General features: G+C 42.6%; 1 protein-coding gene across 1 annotated transcript in view; it reads left to right on the top strand.

Annotated features, from left to right (window-relative positions):
• Positions 1-18,195, top strand: part of LOC123344118 — a 169,940-nt gene that overhangs the window by 128,508 nt on the left and 23,237 nt on the right. The window contains exons 50-62 of the mRNA XM_044979917.1: positions 1,221-1,387; positions 3,494-3,606; positions 4,855-4,936; positions 6,235-6,372; positions 7,554-7,716; positions 8,421-8,542; positions 10,563-10,703; positions 11,936-12,049; positions 12,438-12,566; positions 13,212-13,373; positions 15,040-15,204; positions 16,362-16,527; positions 17,426-17,610. Of these exons, the coding sequence (XP_044835852.1) occupies positions 1,221-1,387; positions 3,494-3,606; positions 4,855-4,936; positions 6,235-6,372; positions 7,554-7,716; positions 8,421-8,542; positions 10,563-10,703; positions 11,936-12,049; positions 12,438-12,566; positions 13,212-13,373; positions 15,040-15,204; positions 16,362-16,527; positions 17,426-17,610 (1,847 nt within the window). The remainder of the gene's footprint in view (positions 1-1,220; positions 1,388-3,493; positions 3,607-4,854; positions 4,937-6,234; positions 6,373-7,553; positions 7,717-8,420; positions 8,543-10,562; positions 10,704-11,935; positions 12,050-12,437; positions 12,567-13,211; positions 13,374-15,039; positions 15,205-16,361; positions 16,528-17,425; positions 17,611-18,195) is intronic.

Raw genomic sequence — 18,195 nt, 5'->3', positions numbered from 1 at the left:
GTCAGGCCCTGGCCTCTGGCTCTGTGGCCTATGGAACTTTGAGCAAGGTAAAAGCCTTGGGGCAGAGGTGGCACAAACTGCCCCCGCCCCACCCCAGCCCTCTCAGTTGGCACCACTGGTCTAAACCTGGTCCCTGCACCAAGAGCAAGTAAGCAGGCTTGACCTAGGTGAATTGGCCAGCAGTTGTGTATAAAGGGCTATAGTAGTCTCCATGGCAACCATAAACCTCACCACCAACACAAGGCTTGGCCTGTGGATCTGCTTAGGTGCAGACAGAGCCACTTGGCACATGCCATCCTGCTCTCCAAACATAAATCCAGAAGGAGCCACCACAGCTGCATGGCACTAGAGGTTGCAGACCTCATCTCCATCTTCACTTCCTATCTCCCACTGCAACAAGTGTCTTCTGTGCCCAAATGGAAGAATGGTCACATTTAGGTAAACTCTGTGTAACGTAAGGAACCCACAGGCACGTAAGCACAGGTGTCATGGAGGTCAGCAAGGACCAATACGTTCAGTACCAATAGCTAAAGCCCTATTACTTAAATCAAAAGGTGTGACTCCATTAGCTGTTAATAGGTGCTCACTCTCACTTGAGCCAGCCACTAAAGAAACTGGATGACAAGCCAGCATACTGCATGCCTCTCCATATTTTTGTCTGCTTCTCTAAAGCTTTTCTGGGTTTCAGGTTCCCCCCTTTTTTCCTCCTGTTTTCCCTCCTCCTTTTATGTCCTTTTTCCATTTTGCTACTGAAAAAGTGGGAGTGGAAGGGGGGGAAAAAGAACAAAAAATTTCATTTGAAATATTATGATGATCTCTATTTGTAATAGAGGGAAGCAATTGACCTCAAAATAGGTCTTATTTGCTAAAGGAAACTATACAAGTATGCTGAGTGCTATAAAAACCATGTGTATTGACAGACAATAAAGCCCTGATCTTGCATTGACTCCTGTGAGACCAGTTGCATACTTAAAAGTTATACACAATCTTAAATGCTTTGCTAGATCCTGGCTTAATATATACAAATGCAATTAAAGAAGCCAGTGTTTGGGCTCAGCAAACCCAAGACCACAGCCCATGCCATTCTAGAGTGTCTGATGTTTTATGGCTTTACTCAAAAGGTGCATATTCACTGGCACTTTTGGTTTTGCATAAGCCTGCACTGAATGGGATGGAACCCATTAAAATGGCATGATTAATGTTATGTTCATTGCTTTTAGAAAACAAAGCCAAGACAACCTTTGAAATTCAATATGATGACAAATATATAACTCTGAATATGGATGTTGTTACTGACTTTGAACCGTATGATATGTTTGAACTGATGGCAGAGGTAAAACATTCAATAACTGGTCTCAAGCATCTGGGCCTGCCCTTCATGATTAAGGTAATAAAACATAGATAGATAGCTTTGTGTGCTTTGATTAGAGGAGTGTAATGAGTTACCATGGATAATAATTCTAATTTTACTTACACTGGCATGAATCCGTTGCAACTTCAATAGCAGTACTCCTGATTTAGAATGGTGTAGGTGAGAGCAGGCCTTGGCTCAGTGTATCCAAATATTTATTTAATATAAATAAATATCATGCAGAGCTAACAGTCCACTTCCAAGTAAATCCAATAGGTCATAGAAATTTCTGTTTTATGGGTTAAACATGCATTTCAAAAAGGAGCAGATTTAAAATAAGCCATGGTGATCACATTTTCTAATGTGAACAGGTTCTTAGCAAACCAGAAGGAATTTACTGAAAAATAGCTTTATACACACAACCCTGATATAGAATTCCTGTGTTTTGGTTTAAGTCATTTGTAGCACTTCAGCAGGGATGTTTGACCAGATGCAATGACTGCTGCACATTTCACTGCCTCTTGCCATACTCGTTTACTATTCAAGCAATATTTTGCAGTTTCCAAGCCACCTACCAGGGGTCAGCAAAGACTGCACACATTCATCTCTTGGGAAGGGTGCTGGTTGGAATGTCTCCTCACCTTCTGTTGGGTAACCATAGAAGCAGTACTAGTAAGTTCCTGATGTAGCTTCCTATCTGAGATGAGATAATATGTAGCTAGGAGACTGATGTAGAGTAAGGTATATTCTTCTTAAAATAAATATTAGATCCATATTAGATCCTCATATTGTCAATGTTGAAATTAATATTAAGTATTTAATGTCAACATCTTACTAAAGAGGACAGGAACTACCCTCTCGCTTTTCCTACCTTGAGATCTTTTATTGTAACATCTTATCCCCTAAAAGTCTCCATGAGAAAAGGAAGAGGACTGAGAGGCTGACTCCTTCAGTGCTTTATGCATGTGGGAAGCATGGGTGTAACTCAGAATTACTGAGCACTCCAGCGACGAGCTAAGTGCCCTCAGCTCCTGCTGGCTCAGCATACATGACACATGTTGACTTCAGTGGCAGCTGAGGGTATTCAGTACCATGAGGGAGAATTCAGCACCTTGTAGGATCAAGCTCTAAATGAGGTATCTCCCAATAAGTCTATAAACATGTACGTCCTATGGATACATTTATGTTAACCGGTGTTCATGGACACAGTACTGTATTAATGTAGTACAGCTCTGAAGTGCATCAGAGTTTGGTACAAATGAGGTTAAGGGAGTTAAGCCTGCATTATCTGTTTCAAGATGATTAACTATGATAATCAAGGGATCCAGGTGGAAAATGCGGGGAATCTACTTCTAAACAAACCCATTCAGAAACATGTAAGTCAGCATTATAACTGCGAAGGCAGGAAATACCATTTAATATGACTTAAGTCTCCTGGAGCTCCACTATAGCTCAGTTTTAAAGTCACCAACTATTAAATCATCAAATGTGAGCAGTAGAGCTGATTCAGTAAATACGCGGCTTTGTTAAAGCGGAGACACTTTGTAGAGCTGTGTCAGTTTCCTCAAACCTTTTGTGGGTGAGGCAGGTTCAAGTCTCTGCTCTGCCTGATTTGGGATGAAAACATTTGCGCTGAATCAGACAGCAGCAATTTGAACATGGGCTTCCCGCCTCCCAAGGCCAGTGCTCGGACCACCAGGCTACATTGAGTGAGACTGACTGACACACACACACACACTCCCACTTTCATTAAATCATTCAGAAGGTTTGTTCATGGAATGAAAACAAATGTTTTCCACAAACATTCCACAATAGTTACCACAAAGCAGAACTATCATCTGCAGGTCAGCTCGTTACTTCTTTGCCCAGCACTTTAAGATACGTTAAAGCAACATCAAGACTTGGGCAACTCTGAGGAACATTGCAATAGGCATACAACCCATATAACTTATTATGAAGAGCTAAAAGACCCTGCATGTTTTACTGTGTGTTGTATAATGGGGCACTTTGCATTGGGCTTTGCTTGAGTTAGTAGCTCCAACACCATAGCTTTAGAGACTAGCCTTGTACCAGAGAGCCTTGTAATGAGAGACTGACTGCTCTTTACTCATTCTGTTTGCTGCCTTTCTGCTTACTCCCCAGATAGCATTCCTCGAAGTCCTGACTGCAAATGAAATTGAAGGCTCTCTGAAGTTGACCTGTGAAACAAACACAAACCTCTCAGTCACCATCTCTGTGAAAAATGAACAGCAAAGGTGAGAGGGTGATTTTGGTAATTGTAAAGATTTAATTAGGCTGGTGAGATCACAGAAATACAGTTAAGTCCTTATTAAATGGCCCAAATATGAATGAAATGGATAGTAAATCCTTAAATAAAATACACAGCCCTAATAAACAGGCTGTTAGCTCAGGGAAATGTATTCAGGGCTGAAGAATGGTATCAGTCCCTAACTGCTGGTGATGGGAAAAATTTAGCAGGCATGGTCCAAACACAGGGGTTTGGAAAAGTAGATGCACATTTTGTGCTGGCCTCTTGACCATCCGCCTCCTCCTCCCACATTTCTACGAAGAAGCTGCGGGCATGGAGAGTAGAATCCCTCTGCAAGCACTCTCCACTTTCCTACTTACCCATGCAGGAGAAAGGCAGCATTTCCATAGAGGTTTTGCCATTGTATTCCTTTGGAGGGGACCAGACGACTGAGGCTTTGACCCAGCAAAGTACTTAAGCATGTGTTTTAACTCCCATTAAAGTCACTTCAGCACAGTTAAGCGTCAGTAAAAATAGTGAAGACTTCCTGATTCTTCTAATTTGGGGGCACTCTGATGCATAACACTTGTGGTATTTATGGTGTTTATTTCCAGAATTCTTCTAAAACTTTTCAAGGATATTCTAAGAAAGATTAATAGAAAAGTGATTCACTTCAGAAGGATTAGATAGAAAATATCATGATAGAAAGGAAAGATTTGGAAAGACTAATGCACAAACGTCTGAGCTTTCTAAGGGGTCTAAGAGAGGTTGTATTATTTTGGCTCTTGAAATTCTGGAATATTACTCATGTATTTCAGTATATTCCAGCCAGAGACCTTTGCACTAAGAACTCATTCACTTTTAGCTAGAAGTCTGACAATAGCAAATTTTCCTCTGGAAACAATGACTGAATACATTAATAGCCCCGTATTCCCTAGTACAAGTCTCGTGTTCAAACCAGTAGTGCACATGTGATACATTCCAAAAAAAATCATATTCCTATATACTGGGCCAAATACTTCCTTGGAATGCACATCTTCCATACAGGTCAGAATTTGTTGTTTTGTTTCTTTTGCCTTGAACAAGTCTATTAAGTGCAATTCATAATTCACAAGACTCCGGTAGATTCAGAGGCTTACACAGTGGCACTCACGTATCCCAACAGTGGTCTGGACCCTTTTGAGTGTTGTGTTCCAGTGACTCAGTGGTAGTTTTAGAAATATTTTTGTCCAAACAATGTATTTCTTTCCTCTAGTGAAGAACTGAATATAAAAGCCCTACAGAATGTCCCCTTCCTTCTTCAATACTTCCCCAGCACAGCTGAACTTTCTTCAAAGGTAACTATCTGCAGGTTATCCACTCTCCATGTCTTTTGCTACACCCATCTAATTTTTCAAGATTCTAACAGCAGGATTTCTAGCACTAACTACTATTAATTTTTTATTATTGATGGCTTTTTTTTGGCACAGCACATTTCCAAGATGCTGGATATGTTCCAAAGTAATACTATCAGCATTCCTAACACAACAGGAGGGATTCATTTAGATCAGTAGATTCCACTTCCTAAGCACTGGATAAAGCAATGCCAGAATTTTGTATCCATAAAGAATTTTTTTTTCAGTCCCAAAGCTGTATTTATAATTATGTTGATTATTTAAAAAAACAATGGTCAGTGAGGAAACTGTTCTGGAAACTGGCTAGTAGCAGTGGGTGTGGAATACAAAAGCAAAATGGGAGAAAAGAATAACATGGTCATTTGTCTACAGGAGACAATTTGTGTGTGAGCAGTTATTGCCAGAGTAACATGACCTGTCCATGATTTGGGCTGGGGGGTGCTCTGGTGGGGAGGTCAGGGGTGCCACAGGTGCTGGAGGGGGTGGCCTGGGACCCCCCTGCTGGTGCTCGGTGGGGGGAAGTGGGCGGTGCATGGCCTGGTACCCCCTCTGGTGCTGGGGGGGGGGAAGGAGGGAAGGCAGGTGGCGCACAGCCTGGGATCCCTGCTGGTGCTGGGGGGGGGGGGAATAGTTGGCAGGGCTGGTAGGCAACCTATCCGGCTCTGCATGTCCCTGCAGCTCTTAGGGAGAGGGGCGGCCAAGGGGGCTCTGCACGCTGCCCTTCCACAAGTGCCGGCTCTGCAGCTGCCATTGGCTGGGAACTGCAGCCAATGGGAGCTGTGGGAGTGGCGCCTGCAGCCATGGGCAGTGCGTGGAGCCCTCTGGACCATCCTCGTAGGAGCTGCAAGGACATGCTGGTGGGAGCCAGGGAGGCCCCCAACCCCGAGGTAAGCACCCCTGCACCCGTAGCCCTGAGCCCCCTCCCACACACCCAAACTGCTGCTGCTAGCCCAGGGGCTTCCTGGCTTGAGCAGCCCCTGAGCCAGCACCGGTCACTGCAGAAATCACGGAGGTCATGGAAAGTCACAGAATCCATGACCTCCGTGACAGACACACAGCCTTACATATGCGTAGCATTGAGAACAGAGTTCGTTTTGTAACCTTTCATGCTACAATATGAATGTAAGAAAGAAAATGACAAATCACATCCACCTTTCCGTGTAAGATACTCTGCCACAGAAACAAGAGTCTGAGTCTAATTAAGTCCGTTTTCTCTTTCACTTTAATTGCAATTCCTGTAGGTAAATTACTCCATGAGGGAAGCAGAAGGCAGGTTCTCTATCAGGATGGGAAAAAAGGATTTCCATCTTACAACTAAGTTAACTTTCACTGGGACCAGCTACAGAAAAGTCATTGAAATGATGCACACAATGCCCCAGGTTGGTACCATCAGCTAAATAGCCGCTGTCATTTTGTGTTCGTGCTCAGGACTAACCCTGCTCCTGTTGGAGCCATTAGGAGTTTTGCTATTGACTACATTAGCAGCGGGAGCAGGCCTGTAGTATTCTACGGATCACAGTTAGTTTAGTTTAGTGTCCAACAATGTAACCACTGTTTGGTTTGGGGTTTGTCTGCGCATGCATATAGACAGTGCACAGTATATACAAATACATGCTATACAGAAAATGTTGTAATATATTTAAAATTGAATATTGGCCAACTCTTGCTACACAGTTACCACACCTACTCATGGACTTTAAGGTCAGAAGGGACCATTATGATCATCTAGTCTGACCTCCTGCACAACGCAGGCCACAGACTCTCACCCACCCATCCCCCCGACTCCTGTAACAAAACCCTAACCTATGTCTGAGTTATTGAAGTCCTCAAATCGTGGTTTAAAGACCTCAAGGTGCAGAGAATCCTCCAGCAAGTGACCTGTGCCCCACGCTGCAGAGGGAGGTGAAAAACCTCCAGGGCCTCTGCCAAATTGCCCTGGAGGAAAATTCCTTCCCAACCCCAAATATGGCCATCAGTTAAACCCTGAGCATGTGGGCAAGTTTCACTAGCCAGCTCCCAGGAAAGAATTCTCTGTAGAAACTCAGATCCCACCCAATCACAGGCCATTGGGCATATTTACTGCTAATAATCAAAGAGCAGTTAATTGCTTCCTAATCTTAGTAGAGAAGAAAACTGTGAAAACTTGTTCTACCATGTTTGTAGTAACTGCTTGTGCAAACGCTGGATTTTTTTTTTAAATGGTGACACTGTGATGTAATAGAGAGAATACTGTAATATGTGTGGTAAGCTAGAGATGGTAGAGTAAGCAATAAGTGTACGAAAACAGATATTGTAAAGAGGTTACAATACTTTACTGTGTATGTTTGGTTACAGTAGAGAGAGTAGGATATTTGACAGCAGACATGCACTGTCATTTATATAATGGTAGTAACTAAAAGCCTCCGAGAAGGATCAGGGTTCCATTGAAGACACCATACAAACATTTATTTAATATAGGACCACCGGCCCCAGTGAATTCAATCCCAAATTACACATTTTAGATTTTTCTGTCTCCAAAGCCCTGGTTTTTAATGGATTCCTCCCCCCATTCTATTTTCAGTTAAAAATTCTTCCAAGGCAGCTTGTGTTCATGACGGTTTACCAAAAAAGTAACAGAACTCATTTGTTGAGACACATTGTGCTGTGGGACGGCAAGGAGGTAAAAGTAACAGGCACTTACACTGGACTCTTCCCAAAGTTATCTGGAGGTCATGACATTAAGGGTAGGTTTCTCAAATTTCTAGGAAGCCTTGATAGCAGAAAATAAAGGAAACTTAAAAGTGAAGGACCCAAAAGCTGGTTATCTAAATATTTTAATACCAGATAGGTTCAAACATTTTGGGACCAATCTGCAGGCAAAGTTGCCAATGAATTCAAGGAGTAAGGACTTCTAGATTGGGCCCTTTGGGATGAGACTGTAAAGCGAGCTAGGTTATTTCATATGGCCTTCTTCAGAAACTGCTTGTAGTAAATTACATTCCACCAAGGCAGCCCAGGAGCCCCAGGGGCATTATGCACATTGCCTTGTGGTGTTCTCCCTAGGGCAGTGGCCCTCTACCATGCTCACCTTCCTCAGGGATCTGTCTAGAAAGACCATCTAGCCCCCCCGATGCTGAGATTTCTTCATCTGAAAACAACAACTTTCCTGGTGTTCCCTATGGGAATTTCTTTTGAGCAGATGTCACCATTTCAATTACTGTATGATTGATTTATTAGTAAATACAGAAATTTCCCCCCTTCTGTGGTTCAGTAGAAATCAACACATGGCACAAAAAAATGATTTTATAAGAAAAAGATATTCTTGCTAAGTGCCAAATGTTGTCCTTGTCTTCTTGAGGTGCTATGTCATGTGCCCTGTCACTAATTAAAAGTAACAGAAAAGCAGCAGGGTAATCTGAAGTTAATCTGTCTGAACTCTTTCTTTTAGTGGAGTTTTTCCATCCTCTCTCCATCCCTTTTCCCTGGAATTCCAAGGTCAACGTGTATGTGGAGCATTCAACACACAATCATCAGGATGACATCGCCATTGGTTGGAACAACAAGGACCAGGTAAAACAGCACAGAAGAGATTTGTAAAATATCAAGTGTGTTTGAAAAGACTAAATGAGACAGAAAGATAGTCAAGGAATTTGAGCAGGAGAAAAACAGTAGACTTATTAAGATAACTTTGTAAAACTACGAATGTGGAGCGGTCCTTATTCTTAGTGGGACTACTTAAATGCATCCTTCATACAGCAACCCTACAAACTGCTTTACAAAGAGAGGCAACCAAAGGCTAAATGGAAATGGTCCAGAGTGGAAGACTGAAGGAATTTCAACCTAAAATTAAAGGGCAAAAAACAACTGTTCATAACATGCAGGCCAAGATTGGAGGAGCAAATGACCAGGATGGGGCAGAGGATGGATATAAGGTGAAAGAGGTAGAATGGAGAAAGTCTTTGGGGAATTTCAAAGCCAAAAGAAGAATTTTGAATTAGGTGAGAAGCCACTGAAGTGGGGGAGGTGGTTGTAAGGGATTAAGAGATTGTTTCTTTCAATGAAGTGGGTCAGATTCATATTAACAGGAGTTAGACAATAAATACCCCCAAGTGGAAGGCATTTTTAGCATCGGTGATTTAATTACAGCCTTTTTTCTTTTTTGATTTCTCCTAATTGGCAATAAGAATGATACATTTGGCATAAAATGTCTAATACATTTTACACTGTAACAGGTAAACCAGTTTCAGTTTTTAAAAAAAAAGGAGCAAATCTGCCTTTTAAAAATAATTGGTAAAGTAAAGGACCATAATTTAATCAGAATCATCTCAGTTATAACATAAAAACATGGGTGAATAATTGAGTTCATCTCAAGCTCTGACTTAAAGCAAATTGTGTATACTCTGAATTTGTATTGAAGGTATAATTGCCAACATACTGAGGCACTAAACAGGTTGTTACACTGGCATAATGTTACTCAAGACAGGTATATTTCAAAGAATATTATTTTCTTAATGATGGGAAGGGGAAAAGTAAAGTATAAAACCCATTACCATAATGGAAAATGAATTTGCCTCCATAAAGAATCAAGCTTCCTTTAGAGTAATAATGTACAAGCACCAAAATCCCAAATGAAATGTAGAAGAGGGATATACAGGGAACCCTTCAACCACTGCTGAAATGTATGCTGCCATTTCCATGTGTGGTGTGTGATGTTAAACAGTTCTCGCATAACACTACACAAGTTAGACCCCAATTCTGCATAACTTAAACTTCACATGCCATGGGAGGTCTTCTTGAAGCCAAAGGAACTGCTTGCAGTGCTTAAAGTTAAGTGCATGTGTAACCCACACATCACCTGGGTGTGGTGTTCTGTCCCATCTAGTGGCACTGAGACCACTTAGTGAGAGAGATTTAATGAGTCTGCTCTACAGTCTTAGCTAACAGCCATATGGCTTTTAGCTCATGCAGTAGAGGTTCATGTATTTAGCCCCAAAGGTCCCAAGTTTGATCCTGCCTGCCAACAACTGGGGTCTGTTGGCGTTACATATACGTAAGTCTTTGCAGGATCATGGCCTTAGTGCACTGGTAAAGAGAAATGCTGCATCCTGCTGAAACCACAGAGGAGATTTAGGGTACGTCTACACTTACCTGCCGGTTCGACGCGGAGAGTTCGACTTTTTGGAGTTCGAACTATCGCGTCTGATCTAGACGCGATAGTTCGAACTCCGGAAGCACCGCGGTCGACTCCGGTACTCCACCTCGGCAGAAGGAGTTGGCGGAGTCGACGGGGGAGCCGCGGAGTTCGACCCCGCCGCGTGTGGACAGGTGAGTTGTTCGAATTAGGGTACTTCGAATTCAGCTACGCTATTCACGTAGCTGAATTTGCGTACCCTAATTCGAACCCCCTTCTTAGTGTAGACCAGGCCTCAGATAGTAAGAATGCCCTTACTCTAAAATTGACTTCTAGTGCTAAGCATGGCATTCATGTGAGTAAAAACTACAAAACCAGCTTTATGCTGGATATCCCAGTTCAGTGCATGTAAGGAGGTTTGTTACTCATGCCACTTCTGTGTCTGTTGATGTTGCCCAGGTATTAATTTCATCTTCCCTGAAATTTGGAAAAGAGCATGTAAAGTACCGAGCCACTGTCGTGCAGCCGTTTAATTTCACCTTGAGGCAACTGGAGGTCAGTTCCCTGTCTGAAAGAAAAGGTGGAAAGTACGACCAGCAGGTACGATAATGAGATGCTGCAAATTAAATAATATCTATAATAATATATTTATATTGTATCCTTCATTTCCAGAGCCGTATACAGTGGTCACCATTCTACAGCTGTAAGTTACCAAACATTGCTGAGTCCTAGTGTCACAGATACCTCGATTTATTTCCTTTTCTAAGTATAGACACATAAATGTGCTTTATCAGATACCCTTGCATGAACTCTTGGGAACTGATAACATTTTACTCATGTCCAGTGTACATATGACACTTTGGTGGGCACAGCAGTGGGAAGGGGGGGCGGGGATCAAATGAATTTTGGCCTAGAACGGCCACATAAATCCCTATTCCTATAAAAACTGCTCTGAGTTCTTTAATGTATACACAGAGCAGACAGAACTTCAGTTTTTAGGCTCCAAATGAAAGTCCCCCACAAAAAAGAAGGCAGGGACCAATGAGAAAATCTGTTGCATGAAAGGAAAAAGGATTTAAAATACATTTTGGCCAGGTTTGTCTGCAAAGTGCTTATGCTAGGAATGGAAAAAATAGTTTGCAAATCACCCCGCAAAATAAGAAAAATAGGTCATGTAATATTTTCCATCTGAAAGATGTATGCATGACATAGCATTTGCACTGCAGTGTCAGGGCATTTGCACAGTAAGTTATCACCTGAAGCTGACGATAATGCCCAATAATAAGCTGCATGAATTGTGCAGTACTCTCTCTGGGGTTTTCTTTCCGATCCTTGCACAGATAACAGAGAGCTCTCAACTTGTTTTCATACAGAAGTGATTGTATTTGTAGTGATCAGTATTTGCCTAGGGATAAGTCTTGTTTGTCCAGTTCTTATACAGGCAAAACTCCCCCTAAAATTATTAATTTCAAGGGTAGTTTTGTTGAGGAAGGTCTATGGGCCCAAACCAATTCCCAATGAAGTCAACAGAAAGACTTTCATTGACTTCATTCTAAAAGTGCAGTTTACCTATGGTACAGAAGGTGGTTTTTGAGGCCTGACAGCATGCAATTCAGTAGAACATTCACATTCTCTAGGACATGGAACATGGACGGACTTAGAAATGCCTCAACATTTCTGAATAGAAAATACTGGCCTTCCATAGTAGTTATTGCAACAAATATGGTTGTTTCCATTAGAACCCTCCCAAAGATGATGTCCATCAGGCTGTTCCATTAATTCTAGTCCTGCAGCCCAGGATCAATGTAGAAATCCATCTCTTCTGGTTTTAGATACAGCTCACTTGGAATGGTGGGCAGCCTGCTGACTTCAAAATTACTTTGGAAGATAAATCTAAGTTCAACATCACCCTCTGGGATGCTTGTGTGGCAATTTCTTCAGGTCAGGTATGAATTTGGAGTTCAATATGAGTAGGCACATTTTACTTTCTGAGCTTTAAAAAAAATAAAACCTCCCATCTAAAGTGTTCTCACAGTTGTGCAGACAAATTCCGTTTCAAGTCTAAAAATAATTTGTGCATTCAGGATGAAACACTCTTGTGCTGATGACCAGGGCAAGGTTTACTTAGGTTTCGCAACAAGAACAAGGCAGAACTTAAAGGCTCCGCTTGTGATAGCTCTCTGCACCGGATTCTGCTTTGGTGCATGTGTCATGATAGCAATTCTCTAAGAGTTTATAAAATGCATTTTGTATAACTGCAAACTAATTTTCCAGAAAGGAAATACAAGACAGGCAAAGGCATTAACATGTATATTCCATTTTTCTCTCTTCCAGCTTCAGAAAGTACTAACTGTAGGAAGTCTTCAGGCATGTGGGTCTATAAAACAAACAACAGTCTTGTTTACTGAATATCTAGATCTGAACTGGGATGGAAAAAAAATCTCACAGAATTTGACATATGAGGTATCAAAAGGCTATTACATCTGTTTACTCATCGTATACTTTGCAGGAGCAATTTCTGTGTTGACGGAGTTTATCCTTAGTTTTTGAATTTCACATGAATCACCTTAGAACTCAGTGAAAACTCTAGAATGGATTTTGAAGCACAGTTTATAAGCATTTTCCATGGAGCTGAAGGAGATTCCTTTCTTATTACTTTGTAAATTATCCCTATTTATGGATTTCCTTTATTTTCACATGGAAAAAGAGAGAGATTTGTAGAATAGCTAAGAATAAATCAAATGAAATAAAATACAGGCATCACTTCTGCCTTGAGTATACAGTGATACTATAGTGATAGTATACATTGGGGCCAAGTAGTTATGCTGATAAACCAACATGCTTCCTAGTGAAAGAACCGTATTTTTGGATTATGTTGAAGCTTTGGGTCTTTGGGTAACAGGAGTTGGGTGAGACATGGAACTGACACCACCAGTTAGCTGGCAATATATGTATATTGGACCTTCTTTTGGTTCAGAAGCAAACCATGAGCATGGGATGGAGAGTGAAGTTGGCAACCTGATGTGTGGGAGAAAATGGTTGTTTTGGATAACTATAAGTTTTCATTCAATTGCTACATTAACAGAGTATTTTCTCGGTTTAATACAGAGAAACAGACCATTGTGTCCAGATAAAATTCAGTTAGAAGCCACTTTGGAAAATATTTTTCTGACCTCGTGCAGCAGGCAACATATGCTGGGTAAAATAGAAACAGACTTCTCAACTTGGCTGGATTATTACATGAGTCTTGCACTGTGTGACCTTCCAAATGTAAGTCGAATATTAGTATATTGCTCCTACTGCAATTCACAAGTATTTGCCAGTTAAATGACTGATTTTCATTGAGCCTCAGTGTTCCACAAAAATTACCACCAGATATTTGTTTCTAGAATTTAGCAAAATATAAATAAAAATTGAATGGCATTTTGGGATGGGGAAAAAGAGTTGTTACCACCAAACTCTCATTACTTTTTTATATATGTCCCATTTGGAGAGATTCCCTAGTCCCCCTTAAGAATGCCAGTCACTCCATTCCCATGCCCTCACTCAAAGACCCTCGCCTTTCCCAGAGCTTGTCTGTGCAGTTCCAGTAGTTGGTCAGAGAGGTCACCAGAGAGCAATATATCAGGCTCTCCTTCAGCCCTAGCTATATTGCCTTGAGAGCATTCCCAGCCTTTGCTGGCTCTGGTGCTAGTGGTAGAATTTGGAGGTCAAGCTTTGGTCCCATGCTTGATGTTTGTTTTAGTTTACACCCACAAACTGGACATCTTTCTGTGTTCTGTCCTGTTTTCATGCTTAGAATCCAGAGCTCCCTGTAGATATTAAAAGCGTCACAATATTCACCAGCATACTGTATTTGTAAAATAAATTTGGTCTCTTCCCAGCTGCTTCCCTTGTTGGCAAGCACAGCAGATTTGGGCCAGGGGTGAAAGTAAGTCAGGACAATTACTGGTATGGGCCTGGTGGGGGGCGGCCTTCCGCCCCGGAAGGGGCGGGGCCTCAGGCAGAAGGGGTGGGGCTTGGGGGGCAGCATCCCCCAACCAGGCCTTCCAGGCCCCCTGGCCTGTGCTGCCTGGGACTCCCATGTTGATTTAAAGGCAACTGCTCCCTTTGCCTCCCCCACCCGTTGGAGGCTGGGGTGGGAGGGCAAAAGGCGCAGGGACATTAAAGCTCTGCAGGGTCCTTTGCCGCGGCAGCGCTTTAACATTAAAGCAGAAACGTTAAAGCACTGCTGCGGCAAAAGACTATCCTTAAAGCACTTTAATGTCCCTGCCCCTTTTGCCTCCCCTGTTGGCGGCTCTGCCGGTACGGACCCTGCTGGCAGGGCCGCCGACAAGGGAGGCAAAAGTGGCAGGGACATTAAAGCGCTGCCGCGGCTGGGTATGGGCTGGCGCGGTTCTTACCGGTATGGAGTGCCGGCCCATACAGGCTTACTTTCACCCCAGTTTGGGCCCAGTTAAAAATAGGTTCTCATCTTGGTCCCAGTAAAACGTTTTCAAAGTTTGGCAGTTGTTTATTTCTGAAGTTTGGGCCTATCTTAAACATGTCACTTTAAAATCTGACGTATCCTCCTGCTTTAAAAATATATATATATTATCTACAAGAATGACAGATACAGTAGTTCAGCACAAGACCAGAAAGAAATTCACTTGTTTTATTAGAAGTGCAATTTTAGTTCAGCCATTCATCTAGTCTTGTAGACCTAAGTGATCATTGAATGTACAGTAGTTAAATCACAAAGATTTAGAGGCACAATAGAGTAAGAGGGAGCTGCAAGTTTTAAGAGGCATTGGTTTCTGAAATGACAAGTGTGGTTTATCATTTTGCTGTGTGCCTGAGAGAATGCCAAGATCTGTGGGAACTCTTGCAGATTCTCTTAGTCTTCTTAATTTCCATAGTAAAACTAAGCCTAAATAGTGATGTTTTCCATATTTAGGTAATTATTCTCTCTGGAAGGCATCAGCTCAACAGAGGAGATATCATCCTGCAGTCAGAAGGCAGACTCCACCATACTGGTGATGTCAGAGATGATGGGGTGCTCACAATAGCCTTAAAGAATAACAGCACAGCTAAAGTGAAGAAATATTTGATGGAATTTGAAGTGAGTTTAATGCTGGGCACGGACATCTGTGAAGTCTTTTAAAATAAGGGCTTTATAGCACTGTGTCGTTTTTTTCTCTGTTGAAGGCATACTGCCATCTAGCTTCCAATCTGTGCGCGTGCAGTAAATGACTAACAAGACAGTAAAATGGGGGAAAATGCAAGCTTAAAATCAAAAAGGATTTTGCTTCCTGACTTTGGTAGCAACCCCCTTTACCGTATTGGTGTGCACAGCAGATGCAGTGTGACCACAAGAGAAAAGAAAGTACCAAGACTAGACTGCTTCAGATTTTGGTGACAAATGCAGTAAGTGTACCTCTACTGGAGTGTATGTTATGCTTTTTAAACGGTCTCCACAGCCTGCTACTGTATTCAGCACCTGCAGTTTAAGTGACTGCCCTAGTTGGTGAAGCATAAAACAGGATCTTAGCCAAAACAAGCATATTTTATTAATGGGGAAAGAAAATGTTAGACTCAAACAAAGGGTCCACTGCCAGAAAACAACAGTGGTCTCCGCAAGAGAGATGGAGAACTGCCTGATACTATGATCGTCAGTCAGGCAAACACCTATCTTTCTCGCTTTTAACTTGTAGATAGGAAGTAAGATAGAGGCGCTCATGGGGAAGGGAAAAGCATTGAGGTCAACACCTGACATGTGTTGAGCATGTTTAGGGGAGGAACATGGATAGCTAACCATAATTATTTCATGCAACATTAGCTACCACTTCAAATATTGTAATGATTTGGACATTCTTCTAAAAGAACTATATCAAAAGAAGAGATATTAAAGATGGGAAACTCAACTCATGCATATGAGCTTTATGCTCCAGCACATGCACTGTTAATGAGTGGCACAAGCTGGCAGCATAGCAAGTAACTGATTATCAGTGTTTCTTTCATTGCTACCATTAAAAGATTATCCACATGCCTGGCACAGTGTGCAATGCTGTAATTGACTCCACTTTGGTATCAAATTGTTCTGTCTCAAGTCAATAATCCTATTGCTTGAACTTTTCAACACAGGCATTGAAAAAAATCTCCATTGCCATCTAGTCTTATGTAGAATCCATTGGCATTCCGACATCATTACTGAATGTTGCTTCATTTATTCTTTGCCTTGGCTCTGCATCAATGTATTTTTTTTTCTTATGAATGCAGCTAAAAGCATCTGAGGATATTTGGCTAGGCCTGACAGGAACTGCTACTTCCTCAGCTGTTCAGAGCCAAGTCCTGATGGAGGGAAATATTGATCAAAAAGAGAAAGTAAAAGTAACTGCTTCTAAAGGAAAGGAGTATCATCAGTATTACATGGGCTATGTAAAGGGTAAGTATATAAGGGCTCCAATTGTTAAAAATAAGCTGCGATTGACAGCGAGTTGCATTGCTCACACAGGAGAGGAAAAAGTGCCAGCTCAGTTCAGTTTTCATTGTCATTCAATCTGAGGAGTTGAGCCTATTAATAAAGGTGCCAATTATGATGATAGTTTTTCACTATATGGACCCTGTGTACTGAGCCCAACAACACATTTCATATAGGCTGGGTGGTAGTGACTTGTGAATAACTCTCAACCAAGTCTGGATTTGAATAGGTGGTGATGTAGTTGAAAAGCTGTCTTGAGTGACTGATCCTCCCCTTGCCTACATGGGGTTTAATGTGCAAATCAAGGGTTGATAGCAATGGCTTGACTCAGAACCTGTGCATGTAGCGGCTGTGAGAAATGCCGGCAAAAGCCATGCAACACCTCATTTCTCCCTTCTTGGGATTCTCTTGCACAGAAATGGCTCAGTGTGTGGAACTACTGCATATAGTCATTTCTGTGGGGGTGAATGAGTGATTAGACTGCCCAACACATTTTCATTTGTGACCTCTGCAGGATTTGAATTAGTCTCCAGCAGTGAAAGCCTGCGGAAGTCAAAGGGAGAGCACAAGACTCATTATGGAGATCTGAGAGAAGAATGTCACCGGCTTATTATATTAACCCAATCCTTCAAAAAGCCTGCCCGCTTTTAGTGTAAAGTAGATACAAGTTACACAACGGGAGAAATCCTAATAATGAAGCTGATTTGACGTTTCTCCTAGTTAGTCCTTCTCTCTGCAAGGACATAACCCCCTAGCTATTGCATAAATACCACTCTGTTCAGTTAATTATAAAGCTGGCTTTAAAACACCAATGCCTGGCAAGGTTGTCTGGGCAAATGTTTATCTCCTTTTACTCTCCCAGGGGACTTGGAGGAAGGAGTAGAGCTCACTGCATGTACTGATGGACAACAGATGGCTACCATTAATGCTTATCTCAGCGTTAATGGCATAAGGCAAGAAAGGATGGGACAATTGACCCTCACTGCTGTTAACCAGAGCTTGAGTTTGGTGGCTCATGGTTGTGGAGATCCAATAGTTAAAGTTGAGGTGAGATGCCTTTAGCAGCAGTTGATAGTAGTGCTGCATTTTGAGCTACAGAATATTTTCTTAACCCAGGAGTAGGAAAACTTTCTGGCGTGAGGGCCACATCGGGTTTCGTAAATTGTATGGAGGGCCGGTTAGGGGAGCGGGTCGTGGCCCAGCCCCCACCTCCTATCTGCCCCCCCTGTTCCCTGATGCCTCCCCCGGGGACCCCTTCCCCATCCACACACCCCTGCTCCCTGTCCCCTGACCACCCCTGGATCCCTGCCACCCCATCCAACCCCTCCTCTCATTCCTGACGGCCTCCCTGGGACTCCTAACCCATCCAACCATCCCTTCTCCCTGTCCCCTGACTGCCTCTGGAATCCCTGCCCCTGACTTCCCCCTGCCGTCCCATCCAACCCCCCCCTCCTTCCTGACTGCCCCCCCAGGACCCCTGCCCTACCCCCATTCAACCCCCTGTTCCCCCCAACCCCTATCCACACCACCACCCTGAACTCCCCTGCCCTCTATCCAACCTCCCCTGCTCTGTGCCCCCTTACTGCGCTGCCTGGAGCACCAGTGGCTGGCGGCGCCACAGCCACGTCGCCC

Source organism: Mauremys mutica, chromosome 11 (genome assembly GCF_020497125.1).
Source record: "Mauremys mutica isolate MM-2020 ecotype Southern chromosome 11, ASM2049712v1, whole genome shotgun sequence".
Lineage (NCBI taxonomy): Eukaryota > Metazoa > Chordata > Testudines > Geoemydidae > Mauremys > Mauremys mutica.
Note: the sequence above shows the minus strand (reverse complement) of the source record. Positions and strands in the feature narration are given on the sequence as shown.